The sequence below is a fragment of the Symphalangus syndactylus genome, chromosome 17 (assembly GCF_028878055.3).
Source record: "Symphalangus syndactylus isolate Jambi chromosome 17, NHGRI_mSymSyn1-v2.1_pri, whole genome shotgun sequence".
NCBI lineage: Eukaryota > Metazoa > Chordata > Mammalia > Primates > Hylobatidae > Symphalangus > Symphalangus syndactylus.
Genome location: NC_072439.2, coordinates 18,432,265 through 18,454,693, shown reverse-complemented (window position 1 = coordinate 18,454,693; position 22,429 = coordinate 18,432,265). Strand labels below are relative to the sequence as shown.

The following is a 22,429-nucleotide window of genomic DNA, read 5'->3' as shown; positions in this document are numbered from 1 at the left end:
CGAGATTGCACCACTGCACTCCAGCCTGGGCAACAGAGCAAGACTCTGTCTCAAAAAAAAAAAAAAAAGCTTAGATGCCATATCCCTTTCATGCATTTTTAAAAAAATTCAAAAATGTGTAATTAAATGAAATTGAAAGTTACAGTTAAAAATTAGAAGTAAGAGGCCAGGTGCGGTGAGTCACACCTGTAATCCCAGCACTTTGGGAGGCCAAGGCGGGAGGATCATTTGAAGTTGGGGGTTCGAGACCAACCTGGCCAACATGGTGAAACCCTGTCTTTACTGAAAAATAGAAAAGTTAGCCAGGTGTGGTGGTACTCACCTGTAATCCTAGCTACTTGGGAGGCTGAGGCAGAATTGCTTGAATCTGGGAGGCATAGGTTGCAGTAAGCTGAAATCACGTCACTACACTCCAGCCTGGGCGACAGAGCGAGACTCTGTCTCAAGAAAAAAAAAAAAAAGAGAGAGAAGAAGTAAGAAACAGTGAAGTGGCCCTCACCTCCCCGGGTGTGCCCCACTCCGCAGGTGCCATTTCCACCCAGGTGGGGCCCCCTAGACATCCCTTCTCCCTTGCAGACTCCAGGGAGTGGTCAATGAAATTCCTTCAGTCATGAAAACGTCCATCGGATAGATCTTTAGGAGCAGGGGTGCTCAAATGAAGGAAATGTGTGCATTTAATTCATTAATTGTCAGATTTGCCTCAAGCGTTTCATCTGGCGCCCTCCTGCATGGAGAACACCTGTTTCTCTCCATCAGGCCGAATCCAACTTCCCAGCCATCCCTTCTGCTTCCTCCCACCCTCTCTCTCTGAACCTTCCAAGGCCACAACTTTGGGTTCTGACCAGTGTTGCACTGAGCCACGTGGGGCCTGATACAAAAGGCACTATTTACCCATGCCCCTCTGTCATGGTTTCATTTTTTTGTTTTTGTTTTGCTTTTTTGAGACAAGGTCTGGCTCTGTTGCCCAAGCTGGAGCGCAGTGGCTTGATCTCAGCTAAATGTAACCTCCGCCTCCTGGGCTCAAGCCATCCTCCTACCACAGCCTCCAAAGTACTGGGGCTATAGACGCCTGCCACCAAGCTCAGCTAATTTTTGTAGAGACCGGGTTTTGTCAAGTTGCCCAGGCTGGTCTTGAACTCCTGGGCTGAAGCAGTCCACCCACCTCGGCCTCCCAGAGTGCTGAGATTACAGGTGTGAGCCACTGCACCCGCCCCTAATGTATTTTTTTTGTTTTTTTTGAGACAGAGTCTCTTTCTGTCACCCAGGCTGGAGTGTAGTGGCGTGATCTCGGCTCACTGCAACCTCCGCCCCTCGAGTTCAAGCAATTCTCCTGCCTCAGCCTCCCAAGTAGCTGGAACTACAAGCACATGCCACCATGCCCAGCTAATTTTTGTATTTTTAGTACAGACAGGGTTTTGCCATGTTGGCCAGGCTGGTTTCGAACTCCTGACCTCAGGTGATGTGCCCGCCTTAGCCTCTCAAAGTGCTGGGATTACAGGTGTGAGCCACTGTACCTGGCCCCTTCATGTTTTTTTAATGGCTAATTTTTCTCCAGAACATTAAAGTAGTCAAAATAATATTGAAAAATTCTTGAGTGGGTGTATTAAAACTCACACTATTTCGAGTTAAAATATTTTAATTATAACAATATAAAATGTATTATAATTTTATTTCAGCTTAAGTTAATTAAAAATTATTGAACGTCATCACTTGGTTAAGAGAAATTGTCAAGTGTGGAGATTTTCTCAATTGAAATAAGCCAAGATGTAGATGTTGAAAACATTATTGATGAGTTATTTTTCCATCAAAGCTGGAGTGTATATTTAGGGCTTGGTGTGGCATTGGTCTTTATTTAGAATTTTGATATTTTGTTCATGAAAATATCATAGGGCCGGGCACGGTGGCTCACGCCAGTTAAGCCCAACATTTTGTGAGGCCAAAGAGGGCAGATCACTTGAGGTCAGGAGTTTGAGGCCAGCCTGGACAACATGGTGAAACCTCGTCTCCACTAAAAATACAAAAATTAGCTGAGCATGGTGGCAGGCGCCTGTAATTTCAGCTACTCAAGTGGCTGAGGCACGAGAATCGCTTGAACCCGGGAGGCGGAGGTTGCAGTGAGCCCAGATCACACTCCAACCTGGGCGACAGAGGAAGACTGTCTAAAAAAACAAAACAACAAACCATGGATTTTTTTGGCATTAATTTTGATTAGTTAAAATATTGCATTAAAAATTGCATTAAAATCTAATTTATCTCAATGACTGAATTTTTGGCACTCCCTTAGATTTTGCACCCAAGGCTAGTTCCTCACTGTCCCTAGTTCTGACCAAATTGAGTCACTGAACGCAGAAGAGTCCCACCTCACTCCTGGCTTGTTTCTGGAAATCCTGTGGGTTGGCTGGGCTCAGCTGTATGGTTCTTCTGCCCCCATGTGGTGTTGGCTGGGGTTACACCTGTGCCTGCATTCAGCTGGAGCTCATCTGTGGCTGAAATGTCCTGGATGGCTTCAAGCTCATCTCCATGTGGCTGCAGTCTCTACATGAGGTCTCTCCAGCAGGGTAGCAGGACCTTGTCGCATTGTAGTTCCGGAGAAAGAAGGAGAAAACAGGAGCTGCCACCTGTTAAGGACTGGGCTTGGGAGTCCTGGAGTGTCACTTCTTGTGACAAAGAAAGTCACAAGACTGGTCCAAATTTAAGGGAAGGGGAAAGAGACTCTGCTTCTTGCTGGAAAGAGTGGCACATGCCCACAGGGAAGGGAAAATTGCCAGTGGCAGTCTACCCCTTCCCTAAACCCCTTCCCCAACTGCCCATCTCTATCCTCTTGCTTGCTTTTTCTTCATTTTTCTTATCATTACTTGACACTATCTTAATTACTTTTGTTTATAAGCTCCATGAGAGCAAGGACTATTTTTGTTTTGTTTTATTTTATTTTTTGTTGTTTTTTTGAGACAGAGTCTTGCTCTATCACCCAAGCTGGATTGCAGTGGCACAATCTCGACTCACTGCAACCTCTGCCTCCTGGGTTCAAGCAATTCTCATGGCTCAGCCTCCTGAGCAGCTGGGACTACAGGTGCCCACCACCACACCTGGCTATTCTTTTATTTATTTATTTATTTTATAGTTTTAGTAGAGATGGGGTTTTGCCATGTTGGCCAGGCTGGTCTCAAACTCTTGACCTCAAGTGATCCACCCACCTTGGCTTCCCAAAGTGCTGGGATTACAGTCATAAGCCACCATGTCTGGCCCTTTTTCTTCTTCTTTTTTTTTTTTTTTTTTTATCACTACTTGACACTATCTTAATTACTTTTGTTTATTCTCTACATATGTAAAAAATATATAAGCTCCATGACAGCAAGGGCCTTCTGTGTCTTATTCATCACTGTATCAGTGCCTAAAACTGTGCCTAGCACTTAAAGGCAGCCAATATTTACATGAATGAATGAATGAATCCCTGAGGACTGACTTCAGGTTTACCCAGGTTGTGGAGAGTGGAGAGAAGGTGGAGGCCACCACATGTAGATATCCCTAGGAAAGTGCTTTAGAATTTCTAGGAGACACAGAGAGAAAGGGCAGTGAGGAAAGGAGGCTTGGGAGTGGGCAGGAGAAATGGTTCAGGGACCGTCTCCAGCCTCGACCAGCCAGGGCCTGGCTCACAGTAGGTGTCCAGAAAGCATGTGTTGAATGAATGAACTTTCTCCAAAAATCCTTCACTGACTCCACCCCCACCCCCAGGCTGGGTCACGCACCCCCATGGCTCCCACACCTCTCTGGGCAGCTTCGACCCCATTGTAACCACTGTGGGTCATCACTGTCTGAGGACGGAGGTGTGTTCCCTAAAAGATTCAGAGTCCACAGGGTTGGTGCTGTCTCAGTCACCACTGGGTCCCCAACATCAACCAAGGGGTTCTTGGAGGTACCAAGTATAGTTTGCATCAACCTCCTCTCTGTGAGGCAGAGCTGTCCCCATCACTGCTGTATTCTCACCCCAGAAGGACACAGAGTAGACATTCAAAAAACACCTTTATTGATTCTAAGATAGATTCTTTCTCCTTTTTCTTTTCATTTTAACAATTTTTTTTAAAGAGACAGAGTCTCACTGTTGCCCAGGCTGAAGTGCAGTGATGTGATCACAGCCCACTGCAGCCTTGACCTCCAGGGCTCAAGCAATCCTCCCACCTCAGCCTCCTGAGTAGTGAATCACAGGCACACGCCACCATGCCTGGCTAATTTTAAAATTTTTTTGTAGAGATGGGGTCCCCCTATATTACCCAGGATGGTCTCGAACTCCTGGGCTCAAGCAATCCTCCTGTCTTGGCCTCCCAAAGTGTTGGGATTATAGGTGTGAGCCAGTGGGTCTGGCTGCAATTTTAAAAATAAGACAATTGACTGGGTACAGTGGCTCACATCTGTAATCCCACTTTGGGAGGTCGAGGCGGGCAGATCAGCTGAGGTCAGGAGTTTGAGACCAGCCTGGCCAACTTGGTGAAACCCCATCTCTACCAAAAATACAACAATTAGCCAGGCATGGTGGCACGTGCCTGTAATCTCAGCTACTTGGGAGGCTGAGGCAGGAGAATTGCTTGAACCTGGGAGGTGGAGGCTGCAGTGATCTGAGATCATGCCATTGCACTCCAGCCTGGGTGACAGAGTGAGACTGGGTCTAAATAAATAAATAAAGACAACAATGAAGTCTGCTGCATCACTTGCCTCTTCCTTTCACAAAAGATTTCTCTGTAGCATGCAATGCTGTTTGATAGCATTCTACCCATGGCAGAACCTTCAAAATTGAAGCCAATCCTCTCAATCCCTGCTACTGCCTTATCAAGTAAGTTTATGTCATATCCGAAATCCCTTGTTGTCAATTTAACAATATTCACAGCATGTTTCCCCAGGCGTAGATTCCATCTCAAGAAACCACTTTCTTTGCTCATCTGTAAGAAGCAACTCCTCGCCTATTCAAGTTTGATCATGAGATTGCAGCAATTCAGTCACATCTTCAGGCTCTACTTCTAATTTTAGTTCTCTTGCTATTTCTACCACATCTGCCGTAAATGCCTCCACCGAAGTCTTTTTTGGTTGTTGTTTGTTTTTTGAGATGGAGTCTTGTTCTGTCACTCAGGATGGAGTACAGTGGCGCGATCTCGGCTCACTGCAACATCCGCCTCCCAAGTTCAAGCAGTTCTTCTGCCTCAGCCTGCCAAGTATCTGCAATTACAGGTGCACATTGCTGTGCCCAGCTAATTTTTGTATTTTTAGTAGAGACGGGATTTTGTCATGTTGGCCAGGCTGGTCTCAAATTCCTGACCTCAAGTGATCCACCTGCCTTAGCCTCCCAAAGCGCTGGGTTACAGGCATGAGTCATCATGCCCGGCCTTTTTTTTTTTTTTTGAGACAGGGTCTGGCTCTGTTGCCCAGGCTGGAGTACGGTGTTGTAGTCATAGCTCACTGTAACCTTGAACTCTTGGAATCAAACAATTTTCCCTCATCAGCCTCCCAAGTAGCTGGAACTACAGGCCCGTGTCACCACACTCAACTAACTTTAAAAATTTTTTGTAGAGATGGGGTCTCACCATATTGCCCAGGCTGGTCTCAAACTGTTGGCCTCAAGGGATCCTCTCAACTCGGCCTCCCAAAGTGCTGGTATTACAGGCGTGAGCCACCACGCCTGGCCCCTATCTCAGCTTTGGACATGCCTTCTTCACTAAGCTTAATCATTTCCAGCTTTTGATTTAAAGTGAGAGACATGTGACTCTTCCTTCTACTTGGACACTTGGAGGCCATTTTAGAGTTATTAATTGGCCTAATTTCATTATAGTTGTGTCTCACAGGGGAGGGAGTTGCAAGGAGAAGGAGAGAGACAGGAAAACGGCCGGTCAGTGGAGCAGTCAGAACACATACAATGTTTATCAATTAAGTTTGCTGTCTTCTGTGGGCACAGTTTATGGTGCCCCGAAATGACTATAATGGTAACATCAAAGATCACCATATCAGAGATAGTGATGATGAAAAAGTTTGACATGTTGTGAGAATTTCCAAAATGTGACACAGAGACACGAAATGAGCACGTGCTGTTGGAAAAATGGCACCAACGGGCTTGCTGGACACAGGGTTGCCACAAACTTTCAATTTGTAAAAACTATAGCATCAGGCCAGGCGGGGTGGCTCATGCCTGTAATCCCAGCACTTTGGGAGGCCAAGGCGGGAAGATCACTTGAGGCCAGGGGTTCAAGACCAGCCTGGCCAAGATAGCAATACCCCGTCTCTATTAAAAATACCAAAATGAGCCGGGCATGGTGGCGCATGCCTGTAGTCCCAGCTGCTCAGAAGGCTGAGGTGGGAGAAGCGCTTGAACCTGGGAGGCAGAGGTTGCAGTGAGCCAGGATCATACCACGCACTCCAGCCTGGGCAACAAGAGCAAAACCCTGTCTCAATAAATAAATGAATAAATAAATAAAACAACAGTTTTATTGTGGTCCCAGCTACTTGGGAGGCAAAGGTAGTAGAGATTGCTTGAGCCCAGGAGATAGAGGCTGCAGTGAGCAGAGATCACGCCACTGCACTCCAGCCTGGGTGGCAGAGCAAGACGCTCTTCTCCACCACACCCCCCTGCAAAAAAAAACACATAGTATCTGTGAAGGACAATAAAGCTGAGTGCAATAAAATGAGGTGTGCCTGAAATTGAGTTTATTATTGAACGAATGAAAGTTCTCTCTCAACTCAGGTTCTTTGCAGAGGCTGGTCCCTTAGCCTGGGATGCAACTCCCTAATGTGCCATCTGGCTCACTCCTACTCATCCCTTGGATCTCAGGTCAGGTGCCCCCTCCTCCAGGAAGCCCTCCCTGACTCCCAGGCTGAGTCGGGCTTCCTCCTTTGTGCTCCCACAGCCCTCTGGGGTTCCCCATCCCAGTGCTGCCCCCTCTGTCATCATTATCTTGGGATGGATCTGACTCCACCACTGGACTCTGAGTCCTGTGGGGGCAGAGCCTGGCTGTCTTGTTCATTGCTGCGTTTCCAGCATGCAGATAGGCAGGGTGCAACCCCTCTCTCTCTGGCTGGTGCTCTCAGGAGCTGCTAGGGGCATCCCTGGGAACATGCCAGTCTGCATCGGTGCATGTGTGCAGGTGGCGGTGGCGCTCTTTCTTGGTCCACAATCATCCTGGGCTGCAATTATCTCCGTTTTCTCGGGCCTGGAGCCCCTGAAGCAGTGCCTGGGTTTGATGCATCTCTGGAGCCCTAGCTGCTGCAGCAGAATGAATGAGGTTCCTGAATGGAGTCAGTGGGTTTCGGGGTTTCTGTATATGTTGTCAGTGTGTGATTGTGTCTCTTAAAATCGGCGTGTCTGTGTCCCAGAATGTGTGTGTTTGCGAGGCTTTGGTAACCGTGTGTTTGTCTGAGTCTTGCTTTCCTTCAGTGACTCTGTTGTTTTGTTTCATTTACAGACAGAATCTTGCTCAGTCACCCAGGCTGGAGTTCAGCAGCATGATCATGGCTCACTGCAGCCTTGAACTCCTGGGCTTAAGCAATCCTCCCGCCTCAGCCTCCTGAGTAGCTGGGACTACAGATGTGCACCACCACACCTGGCTAATTTTTTTTTTTAAAGAGATAGGGTCTTGCTGTGTTGCCCAGGCTGGTCTTGACCTCCTGGGCTCAAGTGAACCTCCCACCTCGGCCTCCCAAATTGCTGAGATTACAGGCGTGAGTGAGCCACTGTGCCCAGCCATGAGGTGACTCTGTATTTGAGGCTATTTCTGTGTCTTTCCCTTCTCTCCTGGGCCAGGGGTGTGTGTCCATGCACTTTGGGAAGGCTGCCTGCTGGTCTGTGTGCTCAGTGGCCAGGAAAGCCTGAGAACCATGTCATTCCCTGTCTTCGGCTCTGTGTGTTTGTGTCAGTCAGTGAGAGCATGGGTGAGTCGTGTGGCTTTTGTGGCTTAAGAACTCTGCACTATGCGGCCAACAGCCCACTCTTCCCCAGCTCTCAGCGTGGCTCTGAGCTAGTCTATTCCCCTTCTGGGCCTCTCTCTCCTTCTCAGTTGTTTTCAGAGGCTGCTTTCCAGAACTGACCTGCAGATGGTCAGGAAAATCCTCTGAGTAGCATTTCTGTAAATTCCCTACACCATGCGGATGGAGCAAGCCCTGTGGAGCCTGGCCTGGGCAGAGAGGAAGCCAGGAGGGGAGACAGGATGGAGACACTTACAAAGGACAAGAAAGGGCCGGGCGCAGTGGCTACGCCTGTAATCCTAGCACTTTGGGAGGCCGAGGTGGGCAGATCACCTGAGGTCAGGAGTTTGAGACCAGCCTGGCCAACATGGTGAAACCCCGCCTCTACTAAAAAAAAAAAAAAAAAAAAAAATTTAGCCAAGCCCGGTGGTACATGCTAGTAGTCCCAGCTACTTGGGAGGCTGAAGCAGGAGAATCGCTTGAGCCCGGGAGGCGGAGGTTGCAGTGAGCCAAGATCACGTCACTGCACTCCAGCCTGGGCGACAGAGCAAGACACTATTTCATAAAGAAAAAAAAGAAGCCAATGACTAAATTCTTGGGTTTACAAGATAGCAGATCAGCCTCCCAAGTAGCTGGGACTACAGGCATGCACCACCACATCTGGCTAATTTTTGTATTTTTAGTAGAGATGGAGTTTCACCATGTTGCCCAGGCTGATCTCAAACTCCTGGCCTCAAGTGATGCACCCGCCTCGGCCTCCCAAAGTGCTGGGATTACGGACATGAGCCACTGTGCCCACCAGCAATTACCCAATTTGTATCATCAACTTTCACACTTGTCTGGAGAACTGAGAGTCCCCTGGGTGGAGGGTGGAGTGGTAGCAGGGCCAAGCCCTTGGAAACCAAGCTGTGAATCTGAGACTTTGTCCTGGGGGTGATGGAGACCATAGAGGGTTTTGAACAGGTCTCAGTGTTAGAAAGATCTCTCTGAAGTCTTCAGGGGAACTGGAGGGCCCAGTGTGAGTGGGTGGTGACCCCATGAGCAGCTGGGGTTTGAGGTCCCTGCTCCACCTCCGGGCCCCGCCCCCTGACATCACTGTCGCATTATTGCACCAGGGCTGGCTGACCAATAAGCTGCTGCTTGCTATTATAATGGGTCCTAGCAACGGTGTCTGACCTTGGCTAAGAGGGAAGGAGATCCTATCAGTGGGGGAGTGTGAGGGGAGAGGGAGAGCCTGCAGGGCAGGTGAGTCCCCCAGGGCTCTCTCGCGGGGCCCCTGTGCGTGGGCGGAACGGGAGCTTATGGTCTAATCTGGACCCCCTCTGCCCAAATTCCAACCACTGACTTGTCTGCCCCTTGCTGCCAGGACCTGTTCCAGGTTCCCACTCTTCCCACTGCAGACCATACTAGGGAGAGGGCACACCCAGGATACGAGGCTCAGATCTGGAGGCAACAATGCCTTTTTTTTCCTTTTTTTTTTTTTTTTTTTTTTTCTGAGATGGAGTCTGGCTCTGTTGCCCAGGCTGGAGTGCAGTGGTGCAATCTTGACTCACTGCAACCTCCGTCTCCCGGGTTCAAGAGCTGGGACTACAGGCATGCACCACAACACCTGGCTAATTTTTGTATTTTTAGTGGAGATGGGGTTTCACCATGTTGGCCAGGCTGGTCTCAAACTCCTGACCTCAAGTGATCCATCCACCTCAGCCTCCCAAAGTGCTAGGGTTACAGGCGTGAGCCACCATGCCCAGCAGGGAACAATGCCTCAAGGACATATTTCTGTGGGGGGTGGAGTGGGGTAGCACAGGATGGGGTGAGTGGTGGGAGGTGAAGAGACGGGGTGCAGGGAGCAAGGAGACAAGGCAGGAGGCAGGGACATGCAGCTGAAGGGAGAGCAGCTCTCTGGAGGGGGGTGAAGGAGCCTGGGGACCTGGGTTGTGGTTCTGGCTGTGCCTCTGGATGAGGAGATCTCATTTGTCTTGTCTGAGCCTCAGTCCTTCACCCAGTCACCTGGGGACGGTGATCCCAGACATGAGCAGCTCTCCCAGGGCTCCCTGAAGACCTTAGTGAGTAAATGTATTTTAGAGGTGATGGGCCAGAGGAGGGTGAGTGGGAAGAGGGAGGACCAGGGAAGCTCCTGGCGAGGAGGAGGGATCTGAGGGGGGACCATCACGACAGGAGCTCCAGGGGGTGGGAGGGGAAACTGAACGCCAGGAGGCAAGGGCTGCCATGGCAGGGCTGGGGTTTCACGGAAATGACTCCTGGTGTCCAGGTGGTCCCCACGTCTGGCTTCCCGAACCCAAGGGCGTCTGAAGGCAAAGTCAGCCTAGGGCTAGCTGAACGGGGTTTGTGGTCATCACGGCAGCCCTGCGAGGTGGGGAGGAGTATCCCCCACGGGGCAGCTGAGGCTCAGAGAGGGAGAGGACTTGCTCAAAGTCGTACAGCTAAGAATATTACTAATGATAAGAGTAATGATGATGATGATAACACCAACGACATGTGGCACCTGCCCTGAGCCAGGCGCTGTTTTATGGGCTGTTTTATGTCATAACTCATTCAAGTCACAGAGATCCTAGGAGGTGGTTTGCCATAATTGTAGGTATGATTCTCCGTGTACAGATGAGGAGAGTGAGGAGAGAGTTAAGTCACTTGCCTCACATCACTCAGTGAGTATGTGGTGGAGCCAGGGTTTGATCCCAGGCAGTCTAGCTCCAGGTCTGGGTCCCCTTCACCCTACCCTCCAATCCCAGCCACAGCAGGAGTGCAGCTGTTTCCTCTGAATGGGCCCGTGCCACAGGCCAGGAGCTGGGCTTAAGCCCTTTCCTATGCAGCCCTGGCTATGTTATTTGCCCTGGCTATGTAATTTGCAGGGCCCAGTACGAAATGAAAATATGGGGCCCCTGGTTCAAATATTATAAAGAATTTCAGGCCAGGCATAGTGGCTCATGCCCTTAATCCCAGCACTCTGGGAAGCCGAGGCAGGAGGACCTTGATCTCGGAAGTTCAAGACCAGCTGGGACAACACAATGAGACTCCCATCTCTACAAAAAATTTAAAAAGTAGCTGGGCATGGTGGCATGCGCCTGTGGTCCCAGCTATTCAGGAGGCTGAGGTGGGAGGATTGCTAGAGCCAAGGAGATCAAGGCTGCAATAAGCCATGATTGTAGCACTGTGCTCCAGCCTCGATGACAGAGAGACCCTGTCTCAAACAAACAAACAAACAAACAATTTCAGCCAGTGTCAGCAGAGCATTAAACCAAGCACTGGGCCATTCTAAGCACAGAGCCCTCCAGGGCACACATACACCCAGAAAACTGACCTGTGCCTAAGTTACCCTGGAGACTCCAGTAGTGCTCCAAGAGGCTGCTTGGTGGTCATGCCCATTACCCAGAGAGGTGCTTCGTTTAGCCCCTGGTCACACAGCAAGTTAGTGGCAGAAAAGGGACGTGAACCTGAGCCTGCCAGACTCCAAAGCCCTCTAACTTGTGCCAAAAATGTGTCCCCAGTTCTTGAGGGAGAAACAGAGCTGTGGGCTTCCAGGGGGACTCCTTTCACATCCGTGGTGTCTGTCTCTCCCTGCCCCATGCCAAGGCCCCGGAGGTGTGAATGGCTCCCTTCTCCTCTGCAGGCGCTGAGGATCACGCATACTGTGACTCTCCCCTGTCCCCCGCCACCCTCTGAACCACTGGCCACCATGGCTACTTCAAAGTTGCCCGTGGTGCCTGGGGAGGAGGAAAACACCATCCTTATGGCCAAGGAAAGGCTGGAGGCTCTGCGCACAGCCTTTGAGTCGGGTGACCTCCCCCAGGCCGCCTCTCACCTCCAGGAGCTGCTGGTCTCCACGGAGAGCATCCGCCTGGAGGTGGCCGTCACGGGCGAGTCGGGCGCGGGCAAGTCCTCCCTCATCAATGCCCTGCGTGGCCTGGAGGCCGAGGACCCTGGCGCAGCTCTCACGGGCGTCGTGGAGACCACGATGCAACCGTCGCCCTATCCACACCCACAGTTCCCTGATGTGACCCTCTGGGACCTGCCAGGGGCCGGCTCTCCAGGCTGCCCGGCCGACAAGTACCTAAAGCAGGTAGACTTCAGCTGCTATGACTTCTTCCTGTTGGTCTCCCCCCGCCGCTGCGGGGCCATCGAGACCCGCCTGGCCGCCGAGATCCTGTGCCAGGGCAAGAAGTTCTACTTTGTGCGCACCAAGGTGGACGAGGACCTGGCGGCCACGCGCACCCAGCGGCCGTCGGGCTTCAGAGAGGCCGTTGTCCTGCAGGAGATCCGAGACCACTGTGCCGAGCGGCTGCGGGAGGCCGGCGTGGCTGACCCTCGCATCTTCCTGGTGTCCAACCTCTCGCCGGCCCGCTACGACTTTCCCACGCTGGTGTCCACCTGGGAACATGATCTGCCCGCCCACCGGCGCCATGCTGGCCTGCTGTCGCTCCCTGACATCTCGCTGGAGGCCTTGCAGAAGAAGAAGGCCATGCTTCAAGAGCAAGTCCTCAAGACCGCCCTGGTGTTGGGCGTCATCCAGGCCCTGCCGGTCCCAGGGCTGGCGGCCGCCTACGATGATGCGCTGCTCATCCACTCACTGCGTGGCTACCACCGCAGCTTTGGTCTGGACGACGACTCGCTGGCCAAGCTGGCCGAGCAGGTGGGCAAACAGGCAGGTGACCTGCGCTCAGTCATCCGCTCCCCGCTGGCCAACGAGGTCTCGCCTGAGACTGTCCTGCGGCTCTATTCCCAGTCGTCCGATGGCGCCATGCGGGTGGCCCGCGCCTTTGAGAGGGGCATCCCTGTGTTTGGGACACTGGTGGCTGGCGGCATCAGCTTTGGCGCTGTCTACACCATGCTCCAGGGCTGCCTCAACGACATGGCCGAGGACGCCCAGCGTGTCCGCATCAAGGCCCTGGAGGAGGACAAGCCGCAGCCGGAGGTCAGCTTGGAAGCGGCCGGTGACAATGGCGTGGAAAACGGGGGGTCCGGGGAGGGAGGAAGCGAGGAAGCCCCACTCTCAACCCGCAGGAAGCTCGGCCTCCTTCTTAAGTACATTCTGGACAGCTGGAAGAAACACCACTCAGAAGAGAAATAAAGAGTGCAGCCCCGCCCCTCTGCCTCAGCCACAAACTAAGTCTTAACAAAATCCAACAAACCAACAAAAAAGGCCAATGTGGTGAATGTGAGGGCTGCAGTTGCCTGGGGGGCGGGTGTGGAGGGAGCTTGCGTCCTAGGCAGGGCAAACGAGGGGGCATTGGGGAGGGGAGGAGGGAGGCAGGTGGGCCCAGGGCCAATAGGGGTGTAGTGAAAGGGGACAGGAGTGCCCTGGAGAGGGAGGTTGGAGACACGGATGGTAGGCCCAGGATTCCCAGTGCTCCGTGGTGATGTCTTTCTCCCTGGTCCCCAAGGGGCCAGGAGGAATTTGTGGGGCACAGAACAGCAGGGCCAAGACAGGAGATTGCATCCTGCTAAGGTACTGTCTATTTTATTTATTATTATTATTTTTTGAGATGGAATCTTGCTCTGTTACCCAGGCTGGAGTGCAGTGGCGCGATCTCGGCTCATTACAACTTCTGCCTCCCAGGTTCAAGCAATTCTCCTGCCTCAGCCTCCTAAGTAGCTGGGATTATAGGTGAGCACCACCACGCCCAGCTAATTTTTTTTGTTTGTTTGTTTTTGAGACTCAGAGCCCAGGCTGGAGTGCTATGGCACGATCTTGGCTCATTGCAACCTCCACCTCCCGAGTTCAAGCAATTCTCCTGCCTCAGCCTCCCAAGTAGCTGGGATTATAGGCACACGCCACCGTGTCCAGCTAATTTTTGTATTTTTGGTAGAGAGGGGGTTTCACCATGTTGGCCAGGCTGGTCTTGAACTCCTGACCTCAGACGATCCACCCATCTTGGCCTCCCAAAGTGGCGGCCGGCCTAATTTTTGTATTTTTAGCAGAGATGGGGGTCTCACCATGTTGGCCAGGCTGGTCTTGAACTCCTGACCTTGGCCTCTCAAAGTGCTGGGATTACAGGCGTGAGCCACTGCACCTGGCCCCTGCTAAGGTACTTTAGTTTCAATCTCATGTCCGTGTCTGAGAACCCAGTGTACCAAAGACAGCCCATGGGGCCTGGGATGAGCACAGTGGTGTCCAGCAATGGCTAAACAGGTTGGGGAGAGTGGGCATCCGTGCCTGCCTGCTGCCTGGGCGCCATGGAGGGGTAGGGGGTGGCAGGGAGAAGGAGGCCAGGCGGCCACAGGGCTCACCTCTGTGTGGTGCTTGAGGAGACAGAGAATGGCGTGGTGAGAGAGTGACTGGATGTTTCCGTGAACATGGGAGAGAGGAGGCCGACGATGCAACTCCATGGCCTAGCATGAGTCTTACTCCAGAAGGATGGTGGGTGTGTCTCAGAGCAGGAAGACACATGGTGTTGACATCTGGCGTGTCTGTGATTGGGAAGAATCCTGGTCCCTCCATGATTAAAAAAAAATTTTTTTAGAGACAGGGTCTTGCCCTGTCGCCCAGGCTAGAGTGCAGTGGCATGATCACAGCTCCCTTCAGTCTTGACTTCTTGATTTTGATGCTGTGAGTCTAAGACTGTGACTCATTTGCTGAGTCTGGGGTCACCTGTCTCTGTGGGATTGGGTTGGGGTGTGCGCGTGTGAATACTGGGACCTGCTGGAAGGCCCTGGGTCTTAACGTGAGGGCAACTATGTGTTGAGGTTTCTGACCAGCCTGGTCAATATGGCGAAACCCCATCTCTACTAAAAATACAAAAATTAGCTGGTGTGGTGGTGCCTGCCTGTAGTCCCAGCTACTCGGGAGGCTGAGGCAGGAAAATCGCTTGAGATCTGGAGGCGGAGGTTACAGTGAGCTGAGACTGTGACTCCGCACTCTGGCCTGAGTGACAAGACTCTGCTTCAAAAAAAAGAAAAAAAAGCTATGTTTAGAGATTCATGTCTACATTTTTATTTTTCACTTTGACACACTCAAACCTAACTTTCCCCTGCTCAAGACCAAATTAAAAAGTAACCATAACAATAAAAGTCATAACAATGCTACAGTGTCTGAGGCATCACCAGTAATGATACTGAGAGTGTAACCACATGCCAGGCTAAGTACTTTATATTAGCTAACATTTATTCATCACTACTAGGTACTCCTGGCTTATAACAGCCTGGAAAAGAAGCTTCTCTTACTGTTTACATTTGGCACTGAGAGAATGATTAACTTGCTCGGCCAGTTGTGGTGGCTCATGCCTGTAATCCCAGCACTTTGGGAGGCCGAGGCCAGTGGATCACCTGAGGTCAGGAGTTCGAGACCAGCCTGACCAACATGGTGAAACCCCATCTCTACTAAAAATACAAAAATTAGCCAGGCGTGGTGGCAGGCACCTGTAATCCCAGCTGCTTGGGAGGCTGAAGCAGGAGAATTGCTTGAACTGGGGAGGCAGATGTTGCAGTGAGCCAAGACTGGGCCACTGCACTCCAGCCTGGGCGACAGAGCAAGACTCTGTCTGAAAAAGACAAACAAAAAGAAAACTTGCCCAAGGCTGTTGTAGGGAGGTGTCAACCAGTATTTGCCCAAGCTTCTATGATCTAATTGTGACATTGCTGGAGACCATCAACAATTAAAGGATTAGAAGCATAAATATTTTTGCTTGTGTGTGTGTGTGTGTGTGTGTGTGTGTGTGTGTGTGTGTGACAGGGACTGGCTTTGTCATCAGGCTGGAGTGCAGTCACATGATATCAGCTCACTGCAACCTCCACCTCCCGGGTTCAAGCGATTCTCCAACCTCAGCCTCCTGAGTTACTGGGATTACAGGCATGAGCCACTGTGCCCGGCTAATTTTTTTGTACTTTTAGTAGAAATGGGGTTTCACTATGTTGGCCAGGCTGGTCTTGAACATCTGGCCTCAAGGGATCCTCCTGCTTTGGCCTCCCAAACTGCTGGGGTTACAGGTATGAACGACCATGCCCAGCGTATTTTTGCATTTAGTTAAATTCTGTTTTTTTGCAGTTTTAAGATCTAATTTCAAAGTCTTTTCTGTAGACTGTAGTCACTGTTGGGGTGAAACAGGGAATCTGAACATGTACGTCTCAAAGTTTGACTTTGTGGCTGGGCGCAGGGCTCATACCTGTAATCCCAGCACTTTGGGAGTCCGAGGCAGCAGGATCACTTGAGCCCAGGAGTTGGAGACCAGCCTAGGCAACATGGCAAGACCCTGTCTCTACAAAAAATACAAAAAATTAGCCAGGCATGTGGCACACGCCTGTAGGCCTAGCTACTCAGGAGGCTGAGGTGGGAGGATCACTTGAGCCTGGGAGGTCAAGGCTGCAGTGAGCCATGATTGTGTCACTGCACTGCAGCCTGGGTGACAGAATGAGATCCTATCTCAAAAAAAGAAAAAATAGGCTGGGCGTGGTGGCTCACGCCTGTAATCCTAGCACTTTGGGAGGCCGAGGTGGGTGGATTACTTGAGGTCAGGAGTTCAAGACCAGCCCGGCCAACATGGTGAAACTCCATCTCCATCTCCACTAAAAACACAAAACTTAGCTGGGCGCAGTGGCAGGCACCTGTAATCCCAGCTACTTGGGAGGCTGAGGCAGGAGAATCGCTTGAACCCAGTGGGCGTAAGTGGCAGTGAGCCGAGATCATGCCAATGCACTCCAGCCTGGGCAACAAGAGTGAAACTCCATCTCAAAAATAAATAAGTAAATAAATAAATAAATGTGAAAGATGTGGATACAGAAGTCAATGCCCTTTAGTTTGGCAGCACAGGGATTGGTGAGAAGGACTTAATGTGGCTCTTTCTGGTAAGGCTGGATAGAATTCTTGTGTACGTGTCTTTTCCAATAGACAAAGTCGCCAGGCTGCAGATTGTGATGTTGTAGGTCTTTGTCTCCTATGATTGTGCTGTGGAAAGATTGTTCTATCAAAGTATGATTTCTATCCATTGCTTTATTAATGCCTTTACCTTAGTAAGTCTTTATTAATATTGAAGTATGTCTGTTTTGTTTTTGTTTTTGTTTTGAGACAGTGTCTCCGTCTGGTGCCCAGGCTGGAGTACGGTAGTGGGATCTCGGCTCATTGCAACCTCTGCCTCCCGGTTGAAGTGATCGTCCCGTCTCAGCATCCCGAGTAGCTGGGACTACAGGTGCACACACAACTACACCCAGCTGATTTTTGTGTTTTTGTAGAGACAGGGTTTTGCTATGTCACCCAAGCTGGTCTCGAACTCCTGGACTCAAGCCATCCCCTTGCCTCAGCCTCCCAAAGTGTTAGGATTATGAATGTGAGCCACTGCACCCAGATGGATATGTCTCCTTTTATCAATTAAGGGTCAAAAGCAGAGGAGGCCAAGTGCATAGGATGGCCTGTGACTATTTCCAAAGGTGAAAGTTTATAAGCCCCAAAGAGAGTGACCCTTTGATTTAATAATACCAAAGGAGGAACTTAGGTCAAGGAAGGTGTAGATAAATTCTGCCAACTGGGTTTTTTGTTTTTGTTTTGAAATGGAGTCTCACTCTATCACCTAGGCTGGAGTGCAGCGGCTTGATCTCAGCTCACTGCAACCTCCGTCCCCTGGGTTCAAGCAATTCTCCTACCTCAGCCTCCCAACTAGCTGGGATTATAGGTGTGTACCACCACACCCAGCTAATTTTTGTATTTTTAATAGGGATGGGGTTTCACCATGTTGGCCAGGCTGGTCTTGAACTCCTGATCTCAAGTGATCTGCCTGCCTCGGCCTTCCAAAGTGCTGGGGTTACATGGGTGAGCTACCGTGCCCGGCCATCCAACTGGGTTTTTATAGTTCTACTTGTTTGTACCACTGAGCCAGAAGATTGGGGATTGTAGACAGTGGAAATGCTGAAAAATTGGCCAAACTGAACGCACTTGTTTTATTATATGGCCAGTAAAATGGGCTCCTGATCACAATGCACTTCAAGGAGAGTTCCCTAGGTGGGAATACTTTTTTTCCAGGAGAATTTTGGCCACAGCTGAAGCAGTGGCTTGTCTACCAGGAAAGCCTCTACCCAACAGGGGAACATGCAAATCATTACTAGTACATATATATATATATACACACATGGAAGTGGGTAGTTGCATAAAATCCATTTGCCAAACCTTGAAGGGCCCATTAAGTAGATTGAAATGTCCAGGATCAGGATGTACACATTTTCCTGAGTTAAACTTATGGCAGGTGGCACAAGTGCCAAATTTGGTGGTGGGAGGCTTTTTTGGCAGCTTTTTTTTTTTTTCTTTTTGAGAGAAGGTCTCACTCTGTCACCCAGAGTGGAGTGCAGTCACACGATCTCCACTCACTGCAGCCTTGATCTCCTAGGCTCAGGTGACTCTCCCACCTCAGCCTCCCCAATAGTTGAAACTACTTCTTTATTTTGATATTTTTAGTAGAGACAGGATTTTGCTATGTTGCCCAGGCTGGTCTCGAACTCCGGGACTCAAGCAATCGACCTGCCTCAGCCTCCCAGAGTGCTGGGATTACAAGCCTGAGAACCACCGCACCCGGCCAGTACAGCTTCTTTTAATGTCACTCCCCCAATATTGTTTCATAAAACAATTTGTAAGTTCCCCAGATTATGTACTGTAGTTAACAATACTGACTTGGATGCCAGGCGCAGTGGCTGACGCCTGTAATCCCAGCACTTTGGGAGGCCAAGGGGGGTGGATCATGAGGTCAGGAGATCGAAACCATCCCGGCTAACACGGTGAAACCCCGTCTCTACTAAAAATACAAAAAATTAGCCGGGTGTGGTGGCAGGCGCCTGTAGTCCCAGCTACTTGGGAGGCTGAGGCAGGAGAACGGCGTGAACCCAGGAGGCGGAGCTTGCAGTGAGCCGAGATCGTGCCACTGCACTCCAGTCTGGGTGACAGAGCGAGACTCCGTCTCAAAAAAAAAAAGCAAAGAAAAACAAAACAAAACAAAAAACAATATTGACTTGGAGAGAACTGGTTATCAGGCCTAAGCCACAGCTTTTTTTTTTTTTTTTTCCTTCAAATCATTGAAGTAGCAGTGTGATCTTTCCAATTTTGGTTTTTGGTTTCTGGTGCCCAATTTTATGCATCTTTGGTAATCATTTTTAGATCACCTTTTGGTGGCTCTTTTAGCTGGGACTCGAGAGAGATTTGAGGAACCAAACCTTTAACAGCAGCATCCTTTTCGGCATTATTAGCCAAGTCTGTTTCCTCTAGCTTCCGCAGAGGCTAACCTTGAATGTCTGGGAGTTTGCATAATAGCCAAGGCAGCTGGCAGCTGGATGGCATCCAGTAAGTCCTGTACATAGGATCCATTTTTAATTTGACCTCCAGTGGAAGTGAGGAAACCCCTTCATTTCCATAGCAGTCCAAAATCAGGAGCAACCACAAAGGCATATCTACTATCTGTATAGAGTAACAGATCGCCCTTTCACGAGGAGGCCAGCCCAGGTAAGGGCAGTGAGTTTAGCTTTTTGTGCAGAAGTAGCCACAGGGGCCAGGTGCAGCAGCTCACACCTGTAATCCCAGCACTTTGGGAGGCCGAGGGAGGCAGATTACTTGAGGTCAGGAGTTCAGGAAGACTGGCCAACATGACGAAACCCTGTCTCTACTAAAAATACAAAAAAATTAGCGGGGCATGGTGGTGGGTGCCTGTAATCCCAGTTACTTGGGAGGCTGAGGCAGGAAAATTGCTTGAATCCAGTGGGCAGAGGTTGCAGTGAGCTGAGATTGCGCCACTGTACTCCAACCTGGGCGACAGAGCGAGACTCCGTCTCCAAAAAAAAAAAAAAAGAAAACAAAAAAAAAAGTAACCACAGGTAAGGGGGCGGCTTCAGCAACTTCGAAGGAAGTGGTAACTACATATCTTGCACAGTTTTTACCATTATCATCTTTCAGATACCATCCATCTATATCCATAGTTCAGCTAGTTCAGCATTATCTAGTGGAAATTCTTGTAAACATTTTTTAGAGAATCAAAAGATAGTGTCAAAAGTCATGGAGAGCTGTGTGCGGTGGCTCACACCTGTAATCCCAGCACTTTGGGAGGCCGAGGTGGGCGGATCACCTGAGGTCAGGAGTTCGAGACCAGCATGGCCAACATATAGTGAAACCTCGTCTCTACTAAAAATACAAAAAACTAGCCAGGGGTGGTGGCGGGCACCTGTAATCCCAGCTACTCGGGAGGCTGAGGCTGGAGAATCACTTGAACCCGGGAGGCCAGAGGTTGCAGTGAGCCGAGATTGTGCCACTGCACTCCAGCCTGGGCAACAGAGCTAGACTTCATCTCAGGAAAAAAAAAAAAGAACCTGTGGGCCTATGCCTGTATTCCCTTAGGCTTTTCCATGGTGGTTGTGGATTGGCTATTTTAAAGAACACACGCTTGAAGGGGGAACTTATTTACACGGCTCTGATGTTGACCATCCGATAGGGCCATGGTCAGCCACTGTAGGATGTTGTTGGGTTTTGGATTGGTGAGATGAGGAACAGGTGGGCTAAACTGCAAGCCACAAGGGGAAGGGGAAGGTTTAACTAGGTCAAGGTGATGATGTTTCATTGGGTTTCAAACATTGTATGTCAGGCCTAAAATTGGATGCCAAGACAGCAAGTATATTGTAACACATTTATGACAGGCATGCAGAGGGATTGGACAATGGGTAACTCAGGGTGAAAATACTCCCTCCCCTGTTGTGCTAAGGGTCACCATGTTCTGAAGCTGGAGAACTAGGGGTCAGGCAACCCATGGCAAGTACAGCCCAGCCAGCCCTCAGCCAGTTCAAGATACTGATGCTGTCGTGAGAGGCGGCCAGGGCTCTGACGGAGGCCTGCCAGGTGGGGAATCTGCCAGCAGTTGCTGCCAAGTTGCAGGCCACACTTTGTTCACCGGAGAATGTAGGCTGCACATTGACACTACCAAGGGCACAGGCTCAGGCAAGTTGACTTGTCAACACCATGAGAGGCTACGAAATGAAGACCCCAACTCAGCCTGCATGGCTGTGATAGAAATGGCTGTGGACCCTACACCCTACCCGCACCCAAGGTCATCATCAGACCCGCCAGGCATAGGCACGCCCACTTTTTAGGCTGACAAGTACCTCCAGCAGGTGCTGCTGGACCGTTACAACCTCATTATCATTGCATCAGAGCATTTGACCACCGGCCATGCCCAGCTGGCTCGCAAGATCCCGTAGCAGGGCGTTTCTCCTTCCTCTGCTCCAAGATGGAGTTTGCCACCCCCACAGCTGCCACCCCAGCACCTTCTCTGAGGAGAGTGGGCTCAGCCGGATCCTGGATGGCTGCCAACAGTAGCTGGAGGGTCAGGCACAGGCTCTGGGGGACTGGTGGCAGAGAAGGAGAGCCTGGACCCTTGAGATACTGCCCACCCCTTCCCCTTCCAGCAGAGGCCCAGAGTGGGAAAAGAGGTCACCCCCGGTACCAGCGCATGACTGAACTAGACTCTACAGTGAAATAATGCTTTTTAGCTGCCATTCCCTAACAGTCGGCACTTCTCAGTCACTGGTGATAGAGACCAATCACTTGCATTAAGGAGAAAAAAAGATATGTATTGGCTCATTTATTTGCAAAGTTAGAGGACTGCAAAATGCTATGTGCCCAATGCTGACCTGGCACCTGAGGATGATGGTGGCATCTAACATTTATTGAGACTCAGCAAAGGTCGGGCACTGATATGGTTTGGATCTATGTCCCCACCAAATCTCATGCCAAATTGTAGTCACCACTGTTGGAGGTGGGGCCTGCTGGGAGGGACTGGATCACGGGGGTGGGTTCTCATGAATGGTTTAGCACCAGCCTTTTGGTACCGTCCTCACGATAGTGAATTCATTCTGTGAGATCTGGTCGTTGCAAAGTGTATGCCACCTCCCCCCTCTCTTGCTCCTGCTCTGGGCATGTGAAGTACCTGCTCCCACTTCACCTTCCGCCATGATTGTTAAGTTTCCTGAGGCCTCCCCGGAAGCCGAGCAGATGCCAGCACCATGCTTCTGGTACAGCCTGCAGAACTGTGAGCCAATTAAACCCCTTTTCTTTATAAATTACCCGGTCTCAGGTATTTCTTTACAGCAATGCAAGAACCGACTAAAACAGACACCATTATCGTGAACTCAATTAATCACAACACCCCTAGGAGGTAGGTACAATCATCACCTTATTTTGCAGACAAAACAGATGCCCAGCAAGCTTTAGCAACTTGTCCAACGCCACACAGGTGGTAGATGGCAAAGCTGGGATCTGAACATAGGCAGCCTGGCTGCAGGGCTGATATTCTTAGGCTAAGTGCTGTGCTCACGACAGGCGCTTGAGCCCAGGCAGCTACCAGCACAACATGGCCTGCTCCAGTGTAGAAGCTGATTGAGCGGTGCTCATGTTTCCTGCAGTGGAGGGTGAGAAGGATACCGATGTATTCCTGTGTCTGAATTGAAAAGGGTGAGTTCCACCTGCTGGGAATGACGGTGAAGGGCCTAGAGAGCCACAAGCGGCAGGCATTCCTGGTGGCCAGGC

At 50.4% G+C, this 22,429-nt stretch overlaps 2 protein-coding genes across 2 annotated transcripts in view; one reads left to right on the top strand and one right to left on the bottom strand.

Moving 5' to 3' along the window:
- Positions 1-22,429, bottom strand: part of ZNF404 (zinc finger protein 404) — a 177,136-nt gene that overhangs the window by 5,722 nt on the left and 148,985 nt on the right. The gene's annotated exons all lie outside the window — the stretch shown is intronic.
- On the top strand, positions 9,095-13,105 carry IRGC (immunity related GTPase cinema). The gene is made up of 2 exons (XM_055249271.2): positions 9,095-9,183; positions 11,564-13,105. Exon 2 carries the CDS (start codon positions 11,630-11,632, stop codon positions 13,019-13,021), a length of 1,392 nt encoding a protein of 463 aa, XP_055105246.2. The 5' UTR covers positions 9,095-9,183; positions 11,564-11,629; the 3' UTR covers positions 13,022-13,105.

What these genes read in the sequence shown, in the direction of transcription:
- IRGC (XM_055249271.2), top strand. Translation starts at nt 11,630, where the DNA reads ATGGCTACTTCAAAGTTGCCCGTGGTGCCTGGGGAGGAGGAAAACACC.